Source organism: Dipodomys spectabilis, unplaced genomic scaffold (assembly GCF_019054845.1).
Source record: "Dipodomys spectabilis isolate Male_0828 unplaced genomic scaffold, ASM1905484v1 ptg000108l, whole genome shotgun sequence".
Lineage (NCBI taxonomy): Eukaryota > Metazoa > Chordata > Mammalia > Rodentia > Heteromyidae > Dipodomys > Dipodomys spectabilis.
In genome coordinates, this window is record NW_024870785.1 from 519,871 (window position 1) to 541,484 (window position 21,614).

Genomic DNA, 21,614 nt, shown 5'->3' on the forward strand with positions numbered 1-21,614 from the left:
TTCAAGACAATGAATCAGTGGGCTATTACCACCCACGCAAAGACAGTGGCTTTTTTCTGAATGGGAGACGTGGAGGTATGAACCCCGTATTTCCCCAATAAAGCAGTCAGAACTTGAGGGGAGACAGGAGATGGACACTGGCTGTGAAGAGCTAGGTCTCCAGGGCTCCTGCCATGGACAGACAGTAAAAGCTTGCTTCTGAATGTCGCGAAAGCCAGCCGGATGGTAGGAGAGGAGAGTGGGCCTGGAAGCTGGCAGAGTTCCCATCCTCAGCAGTCCTTCAAGAACCCCTTGGGAAACCCGACTCTAGTCCTCCACCCTGAAATACGTACTTTGCCGAAAGTCCAGCCGAGTTCTATTTTATTCATTCCCCAAAGCTCGTGGATGTTTTCGGCCAGTCTGTCTCGGATCTTCTCCAGGTGAGGTGGTAAAACAACCTGAAGGAAAAGGAGAAAGTGGAAAGCAGAAGCAATTATGTCAGGATCTACTGCAGAGTCCCCAGGGCTCAGTGCTCCGCCGTGAGAGCACCACGCACCCCCCCGCTCCGCCCCCCGGCCTCCAGCCCTTCTGCGCCTGCAGCCTCTGGCCAGCCCTTCTCTGCAGATGTCTGTGTTGCGTGGTCTTCCCGGTGAAGGGCTCCCCATCTCCCCCCAACTTTACTTTGCTGCTCCACAGGGTAAAAGCAGCACAGTTGAATATAATGAGCTCGCATGAGTGTAAGGAAATACACACCAGAACGTTCTGCATGCTGAAATGACTCATATAAGCTGTCACACGCTGCCTCGAGGTCCTTCCGTCCTCACCCATTTCCGTGCGTACAGCTGGGATGCTGGGGGTTCCCGCCAGACTCTGAGTGCATGTCTCCCACCACACAACAGCACCCGCCCGCTGCACCATCCTAACTTTTCAGTTTTATTTTCCGTCCTGCTCCAGCATGTTCCTCCCTCCCCAAATGTCCAGCCACCGGAGACTCAGCCACCTGCCCCTACTTTCCTTCCTAATATCCTCTCGTACCCCAGATGTCTCTCCCCACGTAAGCCCAGCAGGGGCCCTGACTGAGCGCCGTTTGTCTACGGACTTCTAGAAACACACTAGCAGGGTGCAGTATGAACTTACTTGTGCATACTGCTCAGTTTGCATTCATCATTCCTGGCCTTAAATAATAACATATTTGCTCCTCACCTCTTCAATTTGGCTGTAGTTTCTCGCTGCCGTTACATTTCTTCCCTATCGTTCAGGGAGTGCAATGCCTTGCATCGCACAGGCACTCAACATGTCTACTGGGAGACAAACCTAACAAACTCAATCAATACACGAGTTGCAAGGGCAAAGAACAGCGATTCACACCACACGATTCTACAGAACACTTCGTAAGAACAGCTCAAAGACAGAGAGACGCCGGCGCTCACCCCGCCACGCCGGCGCTCACCCCGCCACGCCAGCGCTCACCCTGCCACGCCCTGTGAGGCTTGGTGTCCGGCCCTTGGAGCCTACCTGACTGGTGTCAACCGGACACGGGGTGAAGGAGGCGTGGGAGAGGAGCTGCGTGGTGCCCAGGAGGTCGCGGACGCCGCCCGTATCGCGCTTGTACTCCTTCACAGCCTCCAGTCTCAGCCTCTCTTTCGGGAGCAAGGCTTCATAGCACGGGGCATACCCAGAGGGAGGCAGAAACTTAAATTCCCCATGGCGTCCACCCATCAGGAAACGCACTCTGTCATTCGAAGAGACCAGAAATTGAAAGTCAAAATGTGTCCAAACTCAAGTGAAAGACTCCCCAAGTCATCTGTCAGAAGGGGACTGAACAGGGCCCACCAAAGATAGGTAAGAAGCAGTAGAGAGGTAACCGAGAGCCCAGTACCATGACCGGATGTTCACATCAGCTATGCTCTTGGGATTTACTCATGTACAGCACCGCGAGGTTCCTAACAGTCACTATCGATAGTACTACCACACCGGAAAGAGCAGTAATAACAATATTACTGGGTTACAATCAGGCTCAACTGCCAGAACTTCATGTCTCCTTGAGTGAAATTATCCACATATAAAAGAAAAGCATACTGTAATGACAAAGAACGTAGGAAATTGTATATCCAGACGGAGATATGTAGTAAGGGGCCTGTGTAGCAGGTGAAGGGACAGCAATGACCCACGGAAGAGGCTGCAATTCCCTAACGCGGCCACAGGAGGGGGGCGCAGAGGTGGAGGCTGCAGTGGCCAGCGTGGCCAGCTCCGGGATCTCCACCGCAGGAGAAAGGCCTCCAGGGACTCCAATCAAGGGCACAGGCACTAGTTACTGTCCCACGGAAGTATTCCAGTGTCCATCCATTCGTCTATCCAGGCAGCCAGCCAGCCAACCAACCATCCACCCATATGTTAGGTTAGAATTAAAGTTAAACCCTGAAGTTTCACCAGTAAGGAGGAGAACGCAAAAGAGAGCTATTTCAAAATGATCCAACGTATGCGTCAAGATTTATAACTACAACTGGAGCTTCCACAAATCAACCGCAACCACATTAAAGTGATTAGAAGCTGGGCATGGTGGTCATACCTGTAATCTTAGCTACTGGAGCTGGAGATTGCACGACTGTGGTTTGTGACTAGCTCAGGCAAGATCTTATCTCAAAACAAGCCAACATGCCTGTGGCCACAGCTACTTGAAAGGCTAGAGGTAGAAGGATCTTGGTTCAAGGCCAGCTTGGACAAAAACGTAAGACCCTGAAACACAAACTAAAAGCAAAAGGCCTTTGTGGGCTGTGGCTCAAGCAGTAGAGTATGTCTAGCGAGCCCAAGGCCCCAAGTTCAATCCCCAACACGACTACCAAAAACCAAACACACACAAACCCCCGCAAGGTGACGAGAAAATATGATCACTGTGCCAAGAACTTAAAACAGGGCAAGACAGGCGGACCTGCAGATCGACAGTGACCTCACAGGGTCACACAGGGTCAGCGGTGGACAGTGACCTCACAGGGTCACACAGGGTCAGCAGACAGTGACCTCACAGGGTCACACAGGGTCAGCGGTGGACAGTGACCTCACAGGGTCACACAGGGTCAGCAGACAGTGACCTCACAGGGTCACACAGGGTCAGCGGTGGACAGTGACCTCACAGGGTCACACAGGGTCAGCGGTGGACAGTGACCTCACAGGGTCACACAGGGCCAGCAGACAGTGACCTCACAGGGTCACACAGGGTCAGCAGGTCGACAGTGACCTCACAGGGTCACACAGGGTCAGTGGTGGACAGTGACCTCACAGGGTCACACAGGGTCAGCAGACAGTGACCTCACAGGGTCACACAGGGTCAGCAGACAGTGACCTCACAGGGTCACACAGGGTCAGCAGACAGTGACCTCACAGGGTCACACAGGGTCAGTGGTGGACAGTGACCTCACAGGGTCACACAGGGTCAGCGGTGGACAGTGACCTCACAGGGTCACACAGGGTCAGCGGTGGACAGTGACCTCACAGGGTCACACAGGGCCAGCAGACAGTGACCTCACAGGGTCACACAGGGTCAGCGGTGGACAGTGACCTCACAGGGTCATACAGGGTCAGCAGACAGTGACCTCACAGGGTCACACAGGGTCAGCGGTGGACAGTGACCTCACAGGGTCACACAGGGTCAGCGGTGGACAGTGACCTCACAGGGTCACACAGGGTCAGCAGACAACATCTGTCCATTCTTCTGCTCTTGCCATTAACAAGCATTTGCTTATCCACACAATCCCACATGTCTGCACAGATGCACAGTCATGGGACAGTCCCAGTGCCAGAGGGTGGGAGGCCGCGACAGGGGCCAGCTTTGTGTTGGAGCTGGGATGGGCAGGAATTGCAGCCATTAGTTTTTTTTTTTTTTCTTTTTGCTTATGTGGTGCTGGGGAATCGAACCCAGGGCCTCATGCATGCAAAGCAAGCGCTCTACCACTGAGCCACCTTCCCAGCCCAATTGCAGCCATTAGTGTGTGTGTGTGTGTGTATGTGTGTGTGCATGTGTGCGTGTGCATGTGTGTGCATGCGGGTGTGCATGTGCGTGCATGCATGTGTATGCGTGTGTGCATGTGTGTGCATGCATGTGTGCGTGCATGTGTGCGTGCATGTGTGCGTGCATGCATTTGTGTGCATGAGTGTGCATGCATGTGTGTGCATGTGTGTGTGTGTGTAAGAGGTGATGCATAGGGAGAAAGGCCATTTCTAACTAGGCCCTTCTTCCTTTAACTGGAACATTCTGGAAATGTAGCCTTGCAAAGAAGGCTCAATGTTGGCTGTGTAAGTATGATTATGGAAAAATCCTAATTATGAAACTGGAAAATAAAGATCTCTCCAAGTGAGACACGTTCTCAATGAGAATGCTTTATCCAAATAGCATTCTTACACACTGCTGTTTTAAATTCATTAAAGAGATCGCATGGAGCCTCCTACTTTGCCCTTTTAAATTTCCAAACACCATGACACAGAATCGGAACCAGGATGCCCCTCCCGCAGCGTGCCTGCCTCGTGTTACGTAATGGAGCATGATCTGTACTTACACACTAAGGACACGAACATTCACAAGACGCTAAAATGAAACTGTCATTAGCCTGCAGTGTTGCTGACCTAGGGAGCCTTCAGGAAATCGTGACTAAGCCTGAGGATTATTTGCTGAGAACTTTCCAGATTCAACTGCAACATAAAGGATTGTATAATTGACGTGCTGCAACCTCAGGATAAAACTGGATCTTTTCAAGCAAAGCATTAGTGTGGGAAGAGTTCTGGCTCTCTCTTCTCATTGAGCAGACTGCCTGTGAGAAGCCGAAGACTTGTAGCAAGTGCGTCCTGTTACTAGTGTTGAGTTCCAGAAACATCTACACAGAACTTCTAGATGGACTTAATGATTCATCTGTGTGCTTTCTTGCCAGCAGGGCTTCGTTTAGATAATTCCTTAACACTGAAAGATCTGCTGGGTAGGTAACAAATCAAGACAGGTAGTGTTTCATGTCTCGTTTAAAGAGAACAATGTTTTCTGCGATTGTATTCTGTTATTAAAATGAGAGCAATGATTCGGTTATAAATTTTCTCTCCTCTAATGGGCCCCGAATCTCTAAAATGAAAATTTAACTCTGGCAGAAGTCCATGTTTACTGCTTACTGAGGCGTCTGTCTTCAAAGCCGATTTCGTTGTGCTCCACTGGGTGGAAGACAACCCAGAGTCCTGCCGGATTAGAGTCCCTATCCCAGCTGGTGGATGGACTGGCCTGGCCCTGGGCCCCTCTCCCTCACCACCAGAGAGGGCTGCCGGGTCACACAGCGGCTACCAGAACTGTGGGGTTCCTCCTGACCGCCATGGGGGATGCAGACTTATTTATTTAGGAAGAAATCACTAGGGGTAAAGTGTAAGTTTGAAGGAAACTCTTAAAAGAAGGAAAAGAAATGCCAGACACCCATCTTAGTTATTGGAGATATTGCCCTTGATCTTAGCCAAAAGGCCAAGAGATGGCTGGTGTCTGGCGCTCAAGTTAGCTGATTCTTGCAAGAAGCCCGAAGGCAGATCCATGAATCCATAACTCGGAGGCCAACTTACCTTGGCATTCCAAATGGAGCTGCTGGACCTGCTGTGCAGAAGACACCAAAAAGTTCACAGCAGGGGCCTCAGCCTTGCCGGCCACCCGTGCCCTGTACCCAGGAAGGGTGTTTGGGGAAGGAGACGGCTCCCGAGGAGGCGTCAGGCTGCTCAGAACACAGCGAGCCTCCGGAAGCTAGCAAAGGATACATTTGCCCGGGAGAGCAACAAGAGAGCAAAAAAGGGACTATCCCCTCCAGGGAGTGTAAGGCCAGATGCCGCCCTGGAGAGGCAGGCAGGGGCCCAGGAAAGGCTCCGCCCTCCGCAGGTCGACTAGAAGTAAAGGCCGGAAGCCCCGGGGTGGGGGAGCTGAGCACTGGGAACAGGGAGCAGCCGCAGGACTGGGAATCGCAGTTCCAGATGCCACAGGCTGCTGCTCACTGGGGAAAACTACGGAAGAACCCCCAATGACAAAGACAACAATTGCAGCAACTGCCACAAACCGCCCAGTGCCACAGGCCACCTGCCAACGCCACAAGGCCTGCCTGTCCAACGCCACAAGGCCTGCCCGTCCAACGCCACAAGGCCTGCCCGTCCAACGCCACAAGGCCTGCCCGTCCAACGCCACAAGGCCTGCCCGTCCAACGCCACAAGGCCTGCCCGTCCAACGCCACAAGGCCTGCCCGTGCACCACCCCTCCAACGCCACAAGGCCTGCCCGTCCAACGCCACAAGGCCTGCCCGTCCAACGCCACAAGGCCTGCCCATCCAACGCCACAAAGCCTGCCCGTCCAACGCCACAAGGCCTGCCCGTCCAACGCCACAAGGCCTGCCCGTGCACCAGCCACGCCTCCCGGACGCAACTCCAGAGCTCCAGGACAGGTCGGGGGCAGAGCCAGAACTGGAGGGGACAAACTGCCTCACACTCCAGCCCAAGATGGGCAAGGGCTGCCACCGTGATGGACGCGACCGCGTTCTATGGTCAAATAGACTGGCCTCTTAGATGACTGACAAGGCTGTTTCTCGTAAAGGAGCAGTAAAAGCTACTGGACCCACCCACCAACTCAGGAGTCCAGGGAATGCGTTTATGGGGTACAAAGAGAAGCAGCAGAACTACCTCGTCTGTATCACTTAACACACACTCTACCTGACACCCAGCGTTCGGCAAGCTCCCCCCACCCACGCGGCCCTGCAATCAGCCTCCACGGTCCTCTCCTTCCTTCTCGCTGAGTTTCCCAGCTTCCAACAAACGTTAAACTCAAAGCACAGAGAATGTGAAAACGGAGCCCTTGATCTTCCCCACCGTTCCCTTCCTTCTGTGTGTGTTTGTGGGGTTTGCTGAGCGGGGCTCTACCTCTTCTTCTTTTTTTAGGTAGGATCTTGCATTTTTATCTGGTTTAGGGTTAGACCATGATTGTCCTACACTTTTTTTTAACCTAGGACGAAGGGTGTGAGCCTGAATTAGTTGTTTTTGATCCTCAGACTTTAAAAACAATTTCCTTCATCAACTCCCTGTCTCCTGTGTCACCCGAGGGCCTCCTCCAAGTCAGATGCTTCACACTAGAAGAGTTGTTTTCTCATGAAGCGTTCACTTCCCAGAGGAACAGGGAGGGGCCTACAAAGCACAGAAGTCTGGCGATGTGTGACGTTTACTTACCGGGCTCATAGGAGAATAAATTCCATTAGTGTTTTTAACTTCCTCTTCTGAGTCTTGTTCATTTTTGCTTACTAACTTGTAGAAAGGGCTATGACTACTCAGATTTACAAGACTGATCCCTGAATTTCAGCACAGGTGAGTTTCCCTTCCATCATTCACAGATCACTAGCAAACATGGAATCAGGTCAGTCTTCCCGGAGGTCTCCTTGTGCTCACTGAACCCTTCTGGAAGAGCTGGGACAATGCTCCAAAAGAGACCAGGGGGCAGCTGTGGAGAGAGGTCCAAGCCTTGCTGACCCGAGCTTAGTCAGTCAGTCATGGCTCCTCATCACACCTCTAGTCTGTGTCACTAAGACTGAAGGACAGCCTGAGGTCTTATTGCCAGCCAGCCAGCTCCACGCTGCTCTCTACAGAAGCGTATTTACTGCAGCAATAATTTCTACAGCATTGACCACAGCAAAGCTGCTGGGTACCTGAACACCAGCCAAGTCTGGGGTATACCGGTAAAAAGCCAACGGCAACCCCAGACACCACGTGTTTTAGGACATGGTTGTTTTTAAATTAGAAGGGGCTGGTAACAGGGTCATGGAAGATGAATAAACTGGTTTTGAGGAGTTTGTAGCTGTAAAATATATTCTCCTCTAGAAAATACCCCGTTCTTCAAAACATGAAGTGGCCCCCAAGTCCCACCAGCGTCTGCGGCTTCCCACGAGATGTCCGTGTCCCATTTGCTGATGACGGGCAGGGATGACACAATGATCCATTATTTTTTTTGCCAGTCCTGGGGCTGGGTTCTGTCCCTGTGCTGCTTTTGCTCAAGGTGAACACTCTACCACTTGCGCTACAACTCTACTTCCAGCTTTTTGGAGTAGTTTGTTTGAGGTAAGAGTCTCGCAGAGTTTCCTTCCTGGGCTGGCTTTGAACCATGATCTTCTGATCTCAACCTCCTGAAGAGCTAGGATTTCGGGTGTGAGCCACTGGCAGCTGGCCCCTTTTTATTTTTAATAAGGGCTTCTTGGCATCCGAGCCCTTTTGGTGGGTGCCAAGGTGTACGTGTCTCATACCCACTTCTGTTGCATACTGAGCAGGGCTGTCCCTCAGGTGCTACACCTGTAATGCAGAGAAGACAGCCACAGAGGCTCTCAGGCCAGCTAGCCAGGAGGGCGCATGCTGATGCGCGGTCCAGTCAGCAGTTACTACGCTGACTCTGGCTCTGGGGAAACCGAACCGAACCAGAGTTTCGCTCCTCCTGTGGCCTCACTCTGTGACGACTGTTGGTCGACATCTTGTCAGGTATTATAACAACAGAGTTTGTAAAGAGGAAAATAATTACTAAAAGTTTAAAACCATGGTCTTGTCAAAGGCCATGAAATTGACAGCGATAGGACGATGGGAAATAGAAGCCAGAGCCGCACAGAAGGTAGAAGCGACTACAAGAGAAGATTCTGAGCTCTCCATGATGGAGAAAGACTGTCTGGACGGGCAACGCAAACCTGACAAGGGCGGGCGAAACATAAATCTAAAAAATTGTCATGAAGAGCCGGAACCGATGGCTCACTTCCACAGTCCCAGCTACTCTGAGGCTGAGGTAGGAGGACTGCAGTTCAAGGCCAGCCTAGGCAGAAAAGCCCATAAGCCTATTGTCACCAAGTAACCACTAGAAAGTCAGAAAGCTGCGGGTCAAGTAGTAAAATGCTAGTGCTGAGGAAAAAAAGGTAAAGGACAGTGCCCGGGCCCCAAGTTCAAGCCCTGCACTATGACACACGCAGTTATCACTGAGACATTTCTGTTCAGTAGGAGTTTTAATTCACTAGGAATTAGTATCTCATTTTTTTCTACTTTTTTCCATAACCGAACAAAGTAATAAGGAGAAGAAGTGGGTGTGAGCACTGAACCAGCCTTCCCTGGATGGGCTGGGAGGGAGTGCTGGTTTATGGGGAGCGTTCGCTGTCTGCAGGGCAGGCTGGCCCTGACGGGACAGGGCGTGGTGTCTGTGAGGTGCTGGTTTATGGGGAGCGTTCGCTGTCTGCAGGGCAGGCTGGCCCTGACGGGACAGGGCGTGGTGTCTGTGAGGTGCTGGTTTATGGGGAGCGTTCGCTGTCTGCAGGGCGGGCTGGCCCTGACGGGACAGGGCGTGGCGTCTGCGAGGTGCTGGTTTATGGGGAGCGTTCGCTGTCTGCAGGGCAGGCTGGCCCTGACGGGACAGGGCGTGGCGTCTGTGAGGTGCTGGTTTATGGGGAGCGTTCGCTGTCTGCAGGGCAGGCTGGCCCTGACGGGACAGGGCGTGGCGTCTGTGAGGTGTGGGGTTCAGGCCAGCGTTCACCTGCTCCAGTTCTGCGGGCAGTGCTCCTTCCTCTCTGAAGCAGAGGCAGCAATGCGTCAGAGTGAGCGCTTCCTGGGGCAAGCTGAGCCGCATCAGGGCTGCTTCTCAGTGACCCCTGCACAGCCGCAAGCCCAGCACAGCCAGAACTAAGCTGGGACCAAATCAGCACGTGCACCTCCAGCTTCCTAACGGCTCTCCTTCCTTCTACTCTCTCAGCAGCTGTGGCTGACAGACGGAGGCTGCATTTCTTTTATCTGGACAACGTTGCTTCTCAGTTTGCTCTAAAAATAGCACGACTTGTTGACCCACACAGAAGACATTTAATCACCTACATCATCCAGTTATTCTTTGCAGGAGAGGATTCCAAAAGAGCCCCATTCCCCACCCTAAAAAAAAAAGCCATAGATACGAAAGTCCTATCTCAGTGTTTTAAGGGAAACAGGAAAAATGAACGAATGGTTAAGACGGTCAAAGTACAAGCTGGGTACAGGCTCAGGCCTGTTATCCTAGCTACTTGGGAAGTAGAGATCAGGAGGGTTGAAGTTTGAGGCCAGCCTGAGCATCTTTCTCTGCAGTGGATGGGGGGAGGGGCTAAGATCAGAGACGGCAGGCCTAGGCCCCCAGGCAAAACGTCTGCAAGACTCCATCTCAACCGTGGCTGGGCTGTGGCATGCGTGTGTCATACTAGGCTGTTGGGGTCAGCCCTCGCAAAAAATAAAGCCCTATCTAAAAAGTAGCCAGAACAAAAAGGGCTGGAGGTGTGGCTCCCATGGAAGAGGTTGAGGCCCTGGATTCCAACTGTTTAGAAAAAAAATAAAAAAGGAAAACACTGAGGGCAGGAAGAGTTAAGAAGCGCTCAGCCAGCCGGGCCTTTCCATGTACTGCTCTAAATGACAGGCTAGGTCCAAATTCTTTACCTGAAATATATAGACCTTGGAATTCTTGGGAGTTGAAAAAAGAAAATAAGAAAGTATATGCTGCATATACACACATTAGGCAGAACCCGAAGCCAGATGAGGGTCAGTATCCTACAACAAGCCACACATTATCTCTGCAACTAAACAAACCAATAGCAAGAGGTAGGATCGATGATAGACTGAAAATTTTATTTCTGTTGGGGCCAGATTTACTGTAAAGTAAATTATGAAGGAATTTATGGCTTTTTAGAGCCTCATAGAGGGTTCAACTGTTGACAATAAATTCTGAAATTTCAGACAGTTTTCCGAAAATCAGTTTGGCTGCATAACCATCAACTGGGACTTTAAAAAAGTTCAGTATATATTTCTGACCTTCTAGGAAGAACAAACTAAGTTCAGAAGAGGATTTATATGCAGGCATGTTCGTGGTGATTTTATTTACAGCAATAGAAATGGAATTTGAATGGTTATTTATGGAGCAGCCAAATAAAGGGACATAATTTGGTCATAAAATGTCATTTCGAAGATCCCTAAGGGCTTAGGAAAAGGCTTGTAACGTACTGCCGAATCCAAAACAAGACATAAAACTTCATACTCACTGTGATTGCCATTTAAGAAGAATGTACATATTCATGTGAAAAAAGACTTGGAGAAAATACGTCAAAATAGTAATGACAATTACTGGTAAGCATCAGACTCAAAGGGGATGTTTACTGCGCTACTTAAACCTTTCAAGATTTTCTCTTCAAATAAACACGCAATGCTCTCGTAACTATTAGTTTTCTGCACAGAATTTATCTCACTACGTGCCGTATCTGGGAATGTCACAGGACCCTGCAGGGGAGGTGGCTGTTCAGCCAGCCCTGAGCACGCGGTCTGGCTGTCACATGCCGACCTTCCAGGGTGGTTGGGCTCATGGAACCCGCAGAGGAAGCCGGGCCACTTCCTGTGACCCGGAAGTAACTTACTTGACGCCGGCTGAGAAGCTCATCACGGGGAAGAAGAGCCCGTCGGTGCTGAAGTTCTCAAACATCCCCTGGACCGGCTGCCCGTTGATGCGGAAGGAGATGCTGGGCACCCCCAGGTCCAGGCAGCAGCTCACCACGTCGTCTGACCTCAGCAGGTGCTGGTTGATGGAGGCGACCGCTCTGGGTATCCGTCCTGGTGGGCACAGCACAGGAAGAGGAATGGAGGACCCTGGGGATGCCCACGGGGAGGGGGAGACCCAGCGGCCACCACGGGGAGGTGGGGGGTACAGCGGGCACGTCGGAGGCTGGGAGGGGCCAACACATTTGAAGCACTGCTTTGTGATATGAACACTGAGAAAGTATTTCTAAGTTGAAGAGAGAGCAGGCATCGTGCCTGACAGATACTGCTTTCGCTGGGTGAAGCTCACCGGAGGCAGGGGTACGTGTATCTGCTCCACCATTCATACTCAAAGGCCTTGCTGCCTTCTACATCCCCAAAAACATACAGCCAGAGCAGCGTGCGGGCACTTGGCAGGGATTCTAGTGCTTGAGAGGGTGGGGTGGGGTAGGGGGCCGAAAGCCAGCCTGGGCTACATCATGAGAATCTCTCAAAAACAAGGGCCGGGGATCTAGTCCAGCAGCACAGTACTTGCCCAAAGCCCTGGTTTGTTTCTTGAAGCCACCAGGGAAAAAGAAGATGTGGCCACTCTATCCCTGCGGGAGAAGCCACAGAGGCCGGCAAGTGGTCAGATACCACCGCGCAGCCTGGCCAGCTCATTGGTTTTTAAGAACTTTAACGTCAGATTTAGTAGGGTGACAAAGATGCAAGACACCTTATTTCTTGATTGCAAAACATATGTTTCTTACAAATGTTCATAATGTATACAGAAAAGTATAAAAAAAGAAAAAAGGTCCACAAAATGTTTCTGGTAAAGTACATGCATGCATACCTACAGATTTTTAACCAAACTGGGATATGCAGGCTTTATCATTTTTTCCTACTAAAATATCTCTCATAAACTATTCATTAGTACTGGATTGTAATGGCTTCATAATAAGTCACCAAAAGGTAATTAAAAAATTTTCACCTGATGGGTATGGGAGCTATATGCCAATCTTTGGTAATAGTTCTCATCTCAGCTTAAAACTGTTCACTGTTATCAGTGGACTGAAAGATTGAAAGTATCATATCCTTCTTAAATAAAACCAAACATAGGCCAAGGTTCTTGCCCCTGAGGAGTCCATAGATGGGAATGAACAACCAAGAAACCTTACAAGGCTACCGGGTAAACACTGGAACGGAGGTACAAAGGTTGCTTTCTAGAGATAAGGAGGGTGTCATGTCAGTCTGGGAATTCAGAACATGAAGTGGACAAACCAGAAAGAAAAGCGCAAAGGAATGAATGACAAAGTTGCCACTGGCAGAGCTCGTCAGGCTGGAGTAGGGTCCATGAACACTGGGTCCGGCGTGAGTGGCCAGCCAAGCCAGGGAGGCGCACGGAACGCAGGCTGTCTGTCGAGGAGGAGTACCCCGCCTAGAATGCGCGCGGTGCACACTGACCAGTTTGTTGAGTGTGGTCTAGGAGTCTATGCGTGAAGCTTTAGTACTTTACTTCGCTGCAGAGAATGAGGAATAAGTTCCTCGTTATAGGACCCACAGCAATATTAAACAAACAAACAATGAAGTCAAACGTGAACAGTATGCAGGTTTGACGTGTTTCTAATTTCTTTAAGGAGACTGATTCTTCCCAGCTCATGGTGTGGAGTTTAGATATGCTAAGCTCCAGAAACCTTTCTTTCTTCTATGAAAGTCTATGAATAAAAGGATGAGAAAATGAGAAAAAAAAGCTTACGGCCTGGTAAAGAAAGCTAAGCGTCTGTTTATTCATGAAATCACAACAATCCTATGTGATCAAGGTTTTTACCAATAGAGAGCCTGAGCTCAAGTCACATGATATGCTGTGGACCAAGTACCGACGACTAGTCAAAGTAGTGCTGTATTAAACCTAATACTCTGAGACTCATAAATCTGTATTGTTTCACCAGACAGTGACATGTTCAGCGTGAGCAATCTGAGACTCCGTGGTTTTGGGGGAGAGGTCAGAGGCCGGGCCTTTGGGGGGCACTCACCTGACCAAAGGTGAAGTCCGTCGAAGCCGTAGGAGTGCAAGTCGTCGCCCACACCATTGCCCCCCCATCCTTCCCCGCCTCCGGGGTACGGGGCGTAGCCTGGGGACGATGCCCAGCCCACCCGCAGGTGCGTGGGCTCCGCTGTCAGGAAGGGGTCCACCTGGTCGATAATCAGCTCAAAGTACCACTTCTTATACTGGGCTGAGCCCTCGGCAACTCCCAGGAAGATGTTGGGCCGGATACTGAAATTAAACACCAGACAGCCGTCACCCAGAGACGATGAACAACTGGAAAAAACAAGTTGGGGCAGACTCTACCGAAGGCCCTGGCCCAACCGGACCTCGGGCGAGAACAAGCGTAGGTGTTAGCCGTTGTTCAAAAGCAGAAAAGCCTTAGAGCCCTCAGCACACGGTCGGGTTCTCTGCGGGAAGAATCAGGACCGCACAACTCCATTATGAAACATGGAGGATGGCTCTGAAAATCCTACTCCAGGCAACATACTTATGCATGCCAACTACAGGCAATGGTGCTGAGACACTACCCAGAGCTGTACAGTCTTTCTGTAAGTGAAAGAAATTACTCAAGTTCCATCTTCTGCTAAATTGATTTAAGCATCCTCATTTTCTAAAGCGCAGCTTTGTCCCCTGAGCGTTGTTAATACCAACAGCCTCTTAAAAGCATTAAAAAGTCGCTACCAGCCACAAGCTTGTTAAGGGCAAGCGGTATTAGTACACTGGGCGGCATGGTTAAACGCTTGGGAGTCTTGGTTTGGGTTAGGGGGAGTTGGAGTACTGGCGTCTGAGCTCAGGGCCTCATACTTGCTTCTGGTCCTGTTTTGCTTTAGCTTGTTGTTCTCATAGTTTTTTTCCCTGGGGCTGGCCTTGAAGTGAGATCCTCTTACCTATGGCTTGATGAAAGCAACCACCCCTGGCCTTGTTTAAGAGTTTGCAATCGAAGCTAGACCGTAAGTGATGATAGTGGTCACAGGACAGGAGTGAACAGGGTTCTGTCTACAGAGCATTGGCAGGGATGGGGGGAGGAAAAGGACAGGATATTGAATAATAAAGATCAAAGTATGCTATACACTGTGGAATTGTCATAATGGAACTGGAATTATAGTGACGTCTCCTTGTAGTCTGACTTTTTGGTTTTACTGGCGGTTCATTCCTGTAATCTTAGTTTGAAGGCTGAGAACAGGAGGATGTGGTTCAAGGCCAGCCCTGGCAGAAACGTTCATGAGATTCCTAGTTAACCCGTAGCTGGTTGTGATGGCACATGGCTGTCATAGGAGGCTGAGACTCAGGCCAGCCCCGAGTCTACCTCTCTACAGAAGAGAAGGTGGAGTGGTGGTGTCCACCTGTGACCCCAGCAGGAAGCCTGAGTCTGTGGATCACATCTCACTTGTGGGCCAGAGAGGGGTATGAGGGCCTATCCGTCAAATAACCAGTGAAAAGCAGAGCATGATCAGTGGCGTCACGGCAGTCTATGAAATACAGCAAGGCCAGTGTCCAAACCACCACCATAACCCAACGTGAAACCAAAGCTCAATAACACAGCCAGAAAAACACACACGAGAGATATGTCTGGGGTGAAGTCTTCGAGATGGACTCTTCCTGGATGGCAAGGGAAATCTGGGCTGTCTAGGGAGGAGGGTCTGGGTGGCGACTTGGGTCTGTAGGCCGCCCCGCACCTCAGAAGGTGTGCTCTGCCCAATGAGAGGATGAACATCCTCAGGTCTCAGGCCTGGTGAGTGCACAGAGCTCGAGTGTGGCTGCGTGTGGACCGGCAGTAGGTCCTGCGACCAGCCTCTCCAGCCTGGCTCACAGAGGTAGCAGTCGGGCAAACAAATGCCCGTATGCCGGAGGATACAAACAACCCAAGTGTCAACGTGTGACACCCCTTCTACTACAAGATTTCAGAAAAGACACTGCTCTAGCAAACCGTGAATATGTGATGTAAAGCCTGCAGCGCGGGCGGGCGGGTGCCAGATAAAGCCTGGCAGCCCACTTTCCCACAGCCTCAAACTCAGGCGCCTGGAGGGAGGAAGCCAGAAGCTCTGCAAAGAGGTCCTCACAAAACGTTCACACCTGCCCGGGCCTGTGCCACACACGCGGGTTTTCATGGAAACAACAGTGGGCCACTCAAGCCCAGAGTGGGCCTCCTCCTGGGGGCACGCAGGGGAAACCGTCCGCGGGTGTGGATGACAGTAGCGACCCACCTGGTCACGTCATTGATCAGCCGCGTCTGCAGGAGCAGGTTTCTCTGGGGCAGTAAGTTGTCACAGATCAGGTTCTGGTTGGCTCTCATGGCAACCCCGTTGCAGAGACAGAGGGAGCACAGGACATCCAGAACCTGTAGCAGAACATACCGGACACACCTCAGACTTTCAGGAGGGCGCCGTGGGCAGGACCCGACCGCCGGAGACAGAGGCAGCGGGGTGAGACCGGAGGGTGGAGGAGTCGGGGACAGGGCGCCTCACCCGCTGCCTCCCACGGGAAGCGAGTCTGCGCTCCCATCCCTCCCGACTCCACATGCTACCTGCACGCTGTCATTGTTCCCCGGCAGCCAGCAGGAGCCTAGACCCGCGGAAGGCGCAGTGTGGAGTGGGGCCGTCCGAGGTTCCCAGACAGCTCCATCCTCTAGCCCAGCCCCGACTGCCCGGCAGATGGAGGTGACCCTGTGGTGCAGGAACCCCGCTTCCCTTCACCACGGTCCCTGCATGCAAAAGGCTCACTACGTTCAGTGAGGGCTTCCACGCCTGCGGCGATACTTCAGAACACATAAATGCCCTTGGATTCTGGGAAATCGGTATTCAAAACAGGAGGCCCATGAATCCGAGAGCCTTGTCATCTCCGTGCCCCTTTCCAGTTGTCTGGGAAGTGGAGGGCGGGCCGGGCCACCACCTCCCGCCCTGCCCCGTGCATCGCCACATGCTCTGTCCTTCAGATGCTGTTGGCACGGTGGCAGAGGCCAGGTTGGTCCTCTCTCCCTCAGAGGGAGGAAGGCCCCAGCAGCAGTCAGTAAACAACAGCGGTGTCCAGGCCGGCCGGCGCGTGGCCCGGGGGGAGCCGCTGAGCGTCAGTCTTTCAAAGTGGCCACCAAAGACGTAGTGCTCACTGGGGTAGCTTTAGGGTGCTGATGGCATTTGTGTCCGTGGTTCTCACAAACTGATTTTCTACCCGACTCCCTGAGCGTCAACTTCATTCCAGATAAATACAAAGCACATTTACGGGAGAAGCAGAGAAGAGCCCCAAAGCTGTGTGATGAGGAGCTCCTGCCACGAACACCCCACGAACGGTATCGACGGTGGAGATCTGAAATCTGGAGGGTCATCTCTCACTCTATGGCGGGAAATTAAAGGCATTTCATCTGGCCTTTCACACATTTTCCTGTTTTGCCTGGAAGTGACAGCCGCGGGAGCTCCACTGTCACCACCAGGAGAAAAGCAGAGCGAATCCCCACACAACAGGGACAAGAGCAGGGAAAGCGTTGCCAAAAACACCCACCCGAACAGAGTGGTGCCTCACCCAAGCCAGCAGCACAGGGCCCACCCGAACAGAGTGGTGCCTCACCCAAGCCAGCAGCACCGGGACTCACAGCTGACGTTTTAAAAGGCATTCCTTTGTGAAAACCAGGGAACTCGTTTTGTCACTTTTGTAAGAAAGAAAAAAAACCATACGGGATGTAGAGTGCGGGGGAATAGCCCAGAGATGCCGAGGGCCCCTAGGCCAGCTCAGCAGCCTCTGGGAAGGCCGGTGGACAGGCAGGCTCTGCGGTGACCCCAGCCCCGGAGGAAACCTTCCCCGGAGCCCACAAGGACGGACGGACGCACTCCGCGGGGTCACGCAGGGTCACTCCAAGTACGTGGGGTCATGGCCTGCGCTCTGGCTGGGGCAAGCTGGTGGAGGTGATGTGTACCACTTCTCGGCAGTTACGGGAGCGGTTGCTTTTCATACCCACCCCCAGCCTGCTTCGCAGGACCGCCTCTGAATTCCCTGCGGCGCGCTCCTAGGCTATGTAACGCAGACACTCACGTACTGGTCATGATGTGGGGTTTCCACTCCAAGGAGGTCTGCATTTCAATCATTATAAACAAAATAACACACATCCGCAGGACAGCCGGTCTCCAGACTTCAGCGTGAGAAACACTGGAAGATGACGTTTCTGGTGGAGCCTGCCACCACTGAGCCATTTGGCCCCTGAGAACTCTCTTAACATAAGGGTCCCTATCCTGGTCTTCTTCTGTCTCTGCTGAGTGGGAACAATGAGGATGCTACTTCAGGAGCGGTGCCCAGAACAGGTTAAGACCAATGCCAGTCATCGTCATCTGCTTCTGGCAAATGGCTTCTGATACCTTTCAGTGTCTCCAGAGTCCTGTGCATTTTGAGTCATTATCTTCATGGAAACTAAGTGGATGGGTCAGAATTTCCTGAAAATCTAGGGCTACAGACCATACAGCAGCTTGTATAGCAAAATGTTTCCTTGACATATCTGTTTTTGCTTTTTAAAAATATTTATTATTACTATTACTATTATTATTATCATCTATACGTTGTTATTCAAAGAAGTTCAATTCAACATGATCCTTGACATTTTCTATGCAAAGGTGAAGTACTGGGACCAAGCCTGGCCTGTACTCAGCACATTTTTCTGCAAAACGAACAGAAGATGACTTGGCCCCGGTCTTCTCTTTGAAAATACATCAATCCAGTTGATTAATCTCTACAAGATGGTTGGAATTCATAGCAAAGCCAAACTGGTTCAACTGTACTGTCAAACTTTTTTCAGGAGTGCCTTTATTCTAGAGGAGTAAAAGGACTTTTACTGCCGGGCGCCGGTGGCTCACGCCTGTCATCCTAACTACTCAGAAGGCGGAGATTTGAGGATCGCGGTTCAAAGCCAGCCCAAGCAGGAATGTCTGTGAGCCTCTTATCTCCAATTAACCACTAGAGAACCAGAAGTGGCGCTGTGGCTCAAGTGGTAGAGCACTCGCCTTGAGCTGAAGAACTAAGGGACAGCTCCCAGGCCCAGAGTTCAAGCCCCACGACCGACAGAAAAAAGGCCTTTTACTAGCCCACCTGGGTAAGTTGGCTAATCAGGTATTGCTTTCCTCTAACTAACGAGGCCTTGGCACGCTCAGAAGTTGTTCACAGCAGCAATGAGGATGGGATTGGACAGACTAGCAGTTAACTTGCACCAAGTCACACCCGTTCAATAGTGTCTAAGGCTAAAGAAGCCCTTAGAAGCTGGGTAGCTATGAAGTGTGTTGGGCGGCTCACAGAGAAGGCTCTGGAATAACAAATCAAGACCTACGTTTCTTCAAAGGGCCTTTCTAACATCTGTGCATGGACCATGGCTAGTACCATGCGTTTCTTGTGGGATTATCAATCATTTCAACTGTATTTTTCAGACAGGAAAACATGTCATGGAAGACAGCAAACTGAGACCGAGGCCGGGGTCAGGCCTGGTTTTGATTTACCACATTTGAGGAAGCAATTACCGACCCCACCTATTTCTTTCTCTTCTTGGCCAAGCAACGTCACAGATGCTAAGCACCATGGCTTTTCTGCTCTCTGTGGAGGCTGCACGTGGTGTAGCCGGTACTCTACAAGGCTCCTTCTGGACTCGTTGCCCGTGGGTCCAACATGCAGCAGAGGGGCAGAACCCAGCTGCATCGTTCACAGTCTGCAGAAGCGCAGCTGCTGCCCCGCATGCCCCGCCTTGCCGCGGTCCGGGGAACCGGACACCCCGCCCTCTGAGAGCCTTCCTGACTACAAACTAGGCCGCACATCAGCCTCTACCTGTGCTGAGGATCTGGAGGTCAGGATGGAAAAACACGTTGCGGATTTCTTCCCACAGATGCTTGTTTCTTAGCAATAGGATTTCACAGAGATAATGAAACTATAAGAGACCTAAAAATACTGATACAACACCCCGTCTTTGTGGAATGTTCTGGTTTTACTGAAGAAATAACAGAGTCTCACGGAAGTGTGTGTCAAATGAAAGGCTGGCGTCTTTGGTCCCGTTTGATAATGCTGAGGGGTCCTTTGTTTTCTTACTTTTGCTTGGTTTGACTCATTAAAATGAGTTTCATTTAACCGCATGGCTTGCTGTTTTAAATCTGATTTTTGCATATCTGCTCTGCATAGCTGAGGAAGACAGATTTCCTAAGGTGGGAACTGTCTTGTGGCCCTGGTGTCGGGGGCCCAGCGGAGTGACCGAGCGCGAGCTCTGCGTTAAGGTAATGACAGTGGACACAGCTTGGAAGCCAGTGGGCACACAGGACACCATCTCAGATCTGACCGGGCTGCCTGGAGCAGTTTTACAGGCAAAGAAGGTCTTTCGGAACAAATCCTCAGGCCCTGGGTGTCGTATGGGAAGTATCAGGGAGGGAAAGGCAAGGAAAACGGTCATACCCACCTTGTGGTTCCGACCATGTTTATCCAACAGGGAGACGATGGACTTGATGTGTCCTTCAGCTATCAGATTTAAGGCTTCTGGGCTTTCGATCAAAATGCAGTGCAAGACCTCCAAGATACCTACGTGAGTAACACAAAGATCATTGGGACGTTAAATAACCTGCAGAACTGACCATCACTTAGAAACCCAGGAGAGACGCAATTATCCTGAGGGGACAATGCTATCAACTCTTAAATGTTCACAGCTAGAGGAGAGACGCAAGCATCATCTCAGGTAGACTTCGGGAGCCCTGAGGGCTAGTCTATAATTTAGAGTTAATTCAATACTATCTCTCTGTGTCTGTTAAAACACACAGAAGGGCTCAGAGCTGGTGGCTCCTAACTGTAATCCTAGCTACTCAGGAGGCTGCGATCTGAGGACTACAGTTCAAACCCAGCCCAGACATGGAAGTCTGTGAGACTCTAACAAACTAAAAAGCATAGGGACAGTGCCCAGGTCCTGAGCTTAAGCCCCAGAACCAAAAATGTACACGCACGTGCATACCCACACAGCCCCCCCCCAATTATATATTCTACACCGTGCAGGTCTCTGGGCTTGAACGCGGCCTGCGTGCTGTCCCTGAACTTGAGTCATAGCTCCACAGCTGTCTGTGTGGTTTACTGGAGTTATGAGTTTCATATACTTTCCTTTCCTGGCTGGCTTTGAACTATGATTCTTAGATCTTGGCCTCCAGAGTAGCGAGGGTACCAGGTGATAACAGGCATCTAGCAAAGAAAACAACTCTTTTCTTTTTTAAATCAGGCTTTGTAGAACCAATCTTGGAATATAATGTACAAGAGAAAGAAAGCGAGCCTTAGGAAGCCATGCAGAGGTGGGTGCTCCTGGCCCAGGTGTGTGGATGTGCCCGCTCGCTGTCTCTGAGGAACGCTGTGTGTGGATGCTCGCTGTCTCTGAGGAACGCTGTGTGTGGATGCTCTCTCTCTGTCTCTGAGGAACGCTGTGTGTGGATGCTGTCTCTGTCTCTGTCTCTGAGGAACGCTGTGTGTGGATGCTCGCTGTCTCTGAGGAACGCTGTGTGTGGATGCTCTCTGTCTCTGTCTCTGAGGAACGCTGTGTGTGGATGCTGTCTCTGTCTCTGTCTCTGAGGAACGCTGTGTGTGGATGCTCTCTGTCTCTGTCTCTGTCTCTGAGGAACGCTGTGTGTGGATGCTCTCTGTCTCTGAGGAACGCTGTGTGTGGATGCTGTCTCTGTCTCTGAGGAACGCTGTGTGTGGATGCTGTCTCTGTCTCTGAGGAACGCTGTGTGTGGATGCTCTCTGTCTCTGTCTCTGAGGAACGCTGTGTGTGGATGCTCTCTGTCTCTGTCTCTGAGGAACGCTGTGTGTGGATGCTCTCTGTCTCTGTCTCTGTCTCTGAGGAGCGCTGTGTGTGGATGCTGTCTCTGTCTCTGAGGAACGCTGTGTGTGGATGCTCTCTGTCTCTGAGGAACGCTGTGTGTGGATGCTCTCTGTCTCTGTCTCTGTCTCTGAGGAACGCTGTGTGTGGATGCTGTCTCTGTCTCTGAGGAACGCTGTGTGTGGATGCTGTCTCTGTCTCTGTCTCTGAGGAGCGCTGTGTGTGGATGCTCTCTCTCTGTCTCTGAGGAACGCTGTGTGTGGATGC

At 51.3% G+C, this 21,614-nt stretch overlaps 1 protein-coding gene across 1 annotated transcript in view; it reads right to left on the reverse strand.

Moving 5' to 3' along the window:
* The window catches only part of Ryr3 (ryanodine receptor 3), a 269,526-nt gene that overhangs the window by 168,778 nt on the left and 79,134 nt on the right, over positions 1-21,614 (reverse strand). The window contains 6 exon segments of the mRNA XM_042687574.1: positions 333-437; positions 1,495-1,711; positions 11,403-11,595; positions 13,533-13,774; positions 15,751-15,884; positions 19,953-20,071. Coding sequence (XP_042543508.1) covers positions 333-437; positions 1,495-1,711; positions 11,403-11,595; positions 13,533-13,774; positions 15,751-15,884; positions 19,953-20,071 — 1,010 coding nt within the window.